The following is a 6,000-nucleotide window of genomic DNA, read 5'->3' as shown; positions in this document are numbered from 1 at the left end:
AAAAATACAGTACTCCCCCCCTCCCCCTTTTCCTTTTTGTATTATTTTCTACAAGTTAACATACAACAAACATAACATGTTAACTTTATTTTACTGGGAAGTAAGCTTATGACGTCATTCAAATATGAAAAGTATTTTTCTGTGATTGTTTAAATACATTTTATGAGCCACAACTTTTATATTTTCCTGCTGTCTCTTCTTTGTGAAGGCTTGTTTTTTTGTGGATGGAGTTGATTTTTTCATCTGCTCATTAAACTTTTTGGTACCTTTTTCATTTCAATAGGATATGTGATAAATGTTGTTTATAGGGAAATACATTGTTGCAAATCCCTGCAATCAGATATCCTTAGCTGCTGCAGCATCAATATCTTTTCAGGGAATTTGTCAGAAAAAAAACCCAGAAAAAGAAGTACACTTTCCCTATAATAAAATATTTATGAAATAAAATAAAATATTTTTTATAAGATTTAACCAACGAATAATTGAAATACAGTATTTTGTACTACATTTTCTATTCATGTGATATAAGGACCATTTGCTGTGTGCAATACTGCTTGGTTCACAATATTATAGGAATATATGATGCAACTGATGTTTTGTGGGATTGGCTATTGTGGGATTGTATTGAAATATACACATGTATGAATGAGCAGGACAATGGCTAAAGGAAGAAGGCCATAGACAGGGATTCTTTACTGTAAGAGCAGTGAAAATATGGAATTCTCTGACCAGGATGTTGTAATGGTTAGGCTACACTCACATGAACGTATGCCCCCCGGGCCGTAGTAGGGTGGGCATACATTCTCCGCAATGGAGAGGAGGAGTGATAACCCCTACCCTCTCCACAGCGATGCATGGCGCACGTTGCCGTAGCACGGGGAATGATAAGACATGTCCTATCTTTTCCTTGTGTATGGATCGGTATGGTGCTGCTCTGTGGGACGATTGCAGTCTATGAGAGACATATGTACGCCCCTGACGGTCGTGTGCATGAGGCCTTAATGCATTGTAGAGAAAATTAAAAAAAGACATCAGTCCATCAACTCCAATCTATACATTATATCGTGTTTATCCAGAAGAAGGCAAAAACCCTGCAGGGCTGATGCCAATTGGCCCAAACAGGGAAAAATTCCTTCCTGACCCATAGCATTTATAGCTATACAACTGAATATTCTGAACAACACCGTTTGGTATTCCTATGGACCTCCTGTTGTCCTTCGTATTTATTCTCTTGCAGTCATTCATTGTCGTTCAGCTTTTGGACAAAGACACATCACAGGTTCAGCATGTGTACTCCTCACAATATATACTTTGTAGGATATTTATACTTTGGCACCTTCTCCTTTTTTCTGCAGGCGGTTCCTGGTTGGCTCGGTGAATACAAGCGGTTCTTGTATTACTGTGGCCGGGTAGTGTTTGCCAAGTAGTTCCACCTCAAGTTTCTGTCCAGCCGCACTTAGCTGTATAGGCACATAGGCAAAGGCTAAGCTCTTGTTGGTGGAGTAACTAAAAGTTCCAGACGTAGTATTACCAACAACCTGAGAAAGGAGATTTCATTCATTAGATAATCTGCAATACTCAACAACATCCATATACCGTACGTATATCTATTCATCAAAGATTGACATACATCAAGATAATCCTCAATCACTGGACACCTTACATGTACTTATATGTTGAATGTGGTCCTTTTATACGTTTTAAGGGATAATGTACTAAATACAAAGTAATACAAAAGATAGGAGTGTAGACATCATGCGGCTTTTCATCTATCTATCTATCTATCTATCTATCTATCTATCTATAGATAGATACATTGATAGTTTACCCATCATGAGATATTTCCTGTGAGACAACCTTGATAATGAGACACCCCTTTATAGGCCATCGATTGAACCAGCTGATACTATTTTTCACTAAGTGGCGGGATAGCATTCTAATTACTGATAGATTTCAAATGGTGTCTTGACTTTCCATGGCTTTTTGCATCTCTTTCATTCTATTAAAATATTTTCCCCTGTGTTATTGCTCATTATTACACATAACTTTCATTTATGGATTGTTCTATGGTTTGATTATATTATCAGTTTAGATTGTATTGTTTGTTACGGACATCATATTTAAAGCATTTTTAGAGTTATATGTAACGAGAAAATTGGTGACATGTTCAATACTTAGCGGTATTTCACCTGATATTTATATACAGGTGATCCCCTACTTAAGAACACCCGGCTTACAGACGACCCCTAGTTACATACGGCCCTCTGGATGTTGGTAATTTACTATACTTTAGCCATAGGCTACAATAAACAGCTGTAACAGTTATTAGCGGTGTCTGCAATTAAGCTTTATTGTTAATCCAGGTTCTTATGAGAGTCCAACATTTTTAAAATCCAATTGCCACAGAGACCAAAGAATATTTGGCTGGGGTTACAATTATAAAATATACAGCTCCAACTTACATACAAATTCAACTTAAGAACAAACCTTCAGAACCCATCTTGTACATAACTGCCTGCATTGTATTTGAAATATAAGGAAAACATGTTCACACTTTTGCCTTTACATTGTTTAGATTCACTTTTGCTCTTGACTGTGAGTTGACTTTGGAAACTTTCAACTTATTCTTTGAATGAAGAACATCACGTTCCCAGTTTGCTCTCACTTATGCATCAGAAGTTAGAAAATCATGTTTAATTACCTGACCAATGAATCGCACTATACTTGCCTGTTCTACAAAATGAACCATGTGTAACTGAGCTAAGTAGATGTGTCACATTGACCACAAGATGTCACAGAGTAGCATTTACTCTAACAAATCCCTCCATCTAATCTATGGGTACAGGTGTAATTTGCGACTTTAACCTCTATCTTGTGTGCGGCACTGTGTACAAGTAGGTTAAGTATGTTGTTTGTTGACAACAAGTAGACAAGTTCGAGCCAAACTAAAGAACGAAAAACAACTAATGACATATAGATATATATATACCAATATCCAAACACCTTATAAAATGAAAAGCTCCACCCAACATAAATTATGCCTGCTTTACAGGACACCCAGGGAGGAATTTAATGGCAGAGCCACATCCCCACTATCTACCAAGAGGGGAGGAAAATCCCCAAAACTGGCAAGGATAGGGAGATTTTCATGCTTTCTTGCCAGAAATTGTTGAAGAAGGCATAAAAAATCTCCCTCCGCCTCTCTAACTTATCCATTGTTCTTTCTTCTAGAGGTTTGATGGCTCTTGTGGCCACCCTGTCATTACTGTACCCCACTAATGGAGAGTCAAGGCCCTTTATAATACTACTTTACCTTTTATAATACTGTTCCTCTTTTCTATTTTTCTAAGATAATTGTTAGCCACCCCCTGGTTATTTTTTTTGCAATTCCTTTGTGTGATTGCTATTTCTTGCTAGCTCTTGGGAGGAGCATATGTGGCACCCGATTTTTCATGCTTCCTCATCATTAAAAAACTGAAACTACTGGTATCTGTGTAATCTGGCAGGTGTCCATCCTAACCCTCTCCTGCCAACTGCTAGCTTCTTCCTCTAAGCAAGTGCAGCCAGATATTAGTGCTAGCAGACACTGAGTAGACATTAGGTATCTAACCCCAAGTAAAGGTTGTGAAATATGGTTCCAAGTTCTTAGCAAAGGTTCCCAAAACAGTAGAGTAGATGTATTAATGGGGCAGTCTATAGACCAGTGCAGGGTGGATCTAGACAGTTCTCTGCTGTGCCAGATAAATCCTTAGGAGGAAGGGGGGGGGGGGGAGATGTATCAATCTGTGTATGCCGGAAATTTTTTAGAAGATTTTGAACAATTTTTGGCCTGTTTGATGACTATTCTGATAAAGGGTTGTGTTCTCTGTAAAAAGGGGGAGTGGTCGCACCACAAAATAACCTGTGCTCTGCAAAATTCATTATTGCACTGCAGCAAATGAGACACACTTACTGCAGATGTATAGTAATACAAGTCTTATTCTGCACCTTATTAATAATTAAGACACATTAACACATCTCTCCTACAGTGACTGGTGCTGGATGATTAAGCTGGAGCAGTAGAAGACTGGTGAGTAGTACTTTGCACCTGTTGGCATAGTATGCTGCCCAACAATATTGGCTTTTCTGGAGAATGGGCTATTTTCTGCTAGGACATGGCCACTTCTTTCTAAGGACATGCACCTTTTTTCGGACAAGTTGGAAAACTTCCTACAATAAATGTGGCGCACAGCAATTCAGGTGCAAATTACTCCAGTTTTCTGGCATAGACAGATTGATACATCTCCCCTAATGTACCCGTTAACTGTGATTGCAACATCCCTGCCAACGCAGTGTGTTGCGAAACAAAACTCCCCATAGATGTGATAGGACTTTTTGAGCCTGATTAACTCCAGTGCCTATAAATGGTATTGCAGCTGCTTACCATCTGCCTGAGAAGCAATGTTAATTATTGTGACCCATCAAATGTATTGTTGTTTGTATGTTGTACGAAGGTGCTGGGTGGATAACACTTCTGGGCTGACCACTTCCAAAGGTTACATAAAGTTCTGGAAAGTTCTGCTCTCTTTCTGCCTAAGATAGAATAAGAAGCACATGCATCTGAGGCCTGATTCCCAGACACGGCCTACAACTAAGGCCTGCAGGTCTCTGAGCCCAAACCAGAGCCTGCCTTGCAGTACTGCATAACAGCTCCTCATCTCCAGCCTTCAGCTACCCATACCAGGCTGTGAGCAGCCTTAGCTGAACACCATCCAACCAACCACCTTGAACCAGTTGAACTGTTCCCCGATTTTGTGTTTGCTGTGTTGTGGAAGAAAAGGAATTGCAAGTTTATGGTTGACATCCCTTGTCTCCGAGTGATCCCTGCAAAAGCTGCATAACATAACAAGGAAGCCCCATTTACCATCAAGCCAGGGATTCCTACATCTACTTTGGGAGTGCCCCAGGGACAACTATCATCCATCCGCAGCACCTCCCTCTTTTCTTGCAAATCCACCTGTCAGATTCCTTCCCGGCATGAACGAGGCTTGTTCCTCCGGCACCCAGCGACCACGACCCACACGAGTGCTAGGCCGAGCTCGGCCAGCCATTCATGCACCAAAGGGAAAACAGCTGCACCCAAGCCCAAAAGGGCTAGGCCCCAGTGGGCGATGTTGCATGTTTGGCATCTGCTTTTGTTACCTGGTTCTGAATCTGCTTTATGACTTACTACAATACATGGCCTCTGCCTAGATTACTGTTAATAAAACAACTCTGCCCGCCGTGACCTTGGCTTGTCTACTGGCCACGTCCCTGACTATTTCCTTGATGCCACTTTCCAGTGTTTGGTGTCTTTGTGGTTACTGAAAGGAGACTTTTCTTGGAGGTAATGACCTGGTGATTTCCTGCAGCAAAGTCCGGATTCTTATAGCCAGTTTAAAGGGGTCTTGCCACGAAAGACACTTAGCTCATATCCACAGGATAAGGGACGAATGTCGGATTACCTAGATGTTGGGACCTCCAGTGCTCAGGAGAATGGGGGACTGAGATGAATGAAGTGGCAATGTGCTTTTATGATTGGGGCTCTGTTCACCTCTATAGGGCAGCATTATACACGTGAATTGAGTGCTGGTCATTAAAAGAAGGACTTCCAGTAAAATAAAATTCTCTCTAAAACAATTGTTACTTTGAAAAAAGTGAAAATGTGAATGTTTCATATAGTGACATTTCAGTTGCATAAATAACTTTTCTCAACCGAAATGTTGCAATATGGGTAAATACCTTCACAATGCTGCCTATTATTTGTCTTATTACAAGTGGACCTTTTGGATCGTGTCTTGAGATAGCACCCACCATTCCTATTGCTCTGCCGCTTTTTTCCAAATTTTTGTAAAATGATTGTTGGCTAAAGTAACAGCTTACAACGTGCTCTACACAATCCTGATTTTACTTGTGGGGTGAATTGGGAGCATGTACAATCCCTTTAAAATTCTGATTCTGGTCCTAGTTCCTGTGCCTTAC

At 40.3% G+C, this 6,000-nt stretch overlaps 1 protein-coding gene across 2 annotated transcripts in view; it reads right to left on the bottom strand.

Moving 5' to 3' along the window:
- Positions 1-1,049: 1,049 nt before the first annotated feature.
- Positions 1,050-6,000, bottom strand: part of DMGDH (dimethylglycine dehydrogenase) — an 81,881-nt gene continuing 76,930 nt past the window's right edge. For both annotated transcript variants that reach the window (XM_072137766.1, XM_072137755.1), the window contains exon 16: positions 1,050-1,538. In XM_072137766.1, coding sequence (XP_071993867.1) covers positions 1,323-1,538 — 216 coding nt within the window. In that variant the 3' untranslated portion in view covers positions 1,050-1,322. The remainder of the gene's footprint in view (positions 1,539-6,000) is intronic.

The sequence above is a fragment of the Engystomops pustulosus genome, chromosome 1, assembly GCF_040894005.1.
Source record: "Engystomops pustulosus chromosome 1, aEngPut4.maternal, whole genome shotgun sequence".
Lineage (NCBI taxonomy): Eukaryota > Metazoa > Chordata > Amphibia > Anura > Leptodactylidae > Engystomops > Engystomops pustulosus.
The sequence above is the reverse complement of the archived record's forward strand: the minus strand, read 5'-3'. Positions and strand labels throughout refer to the sequence as shown.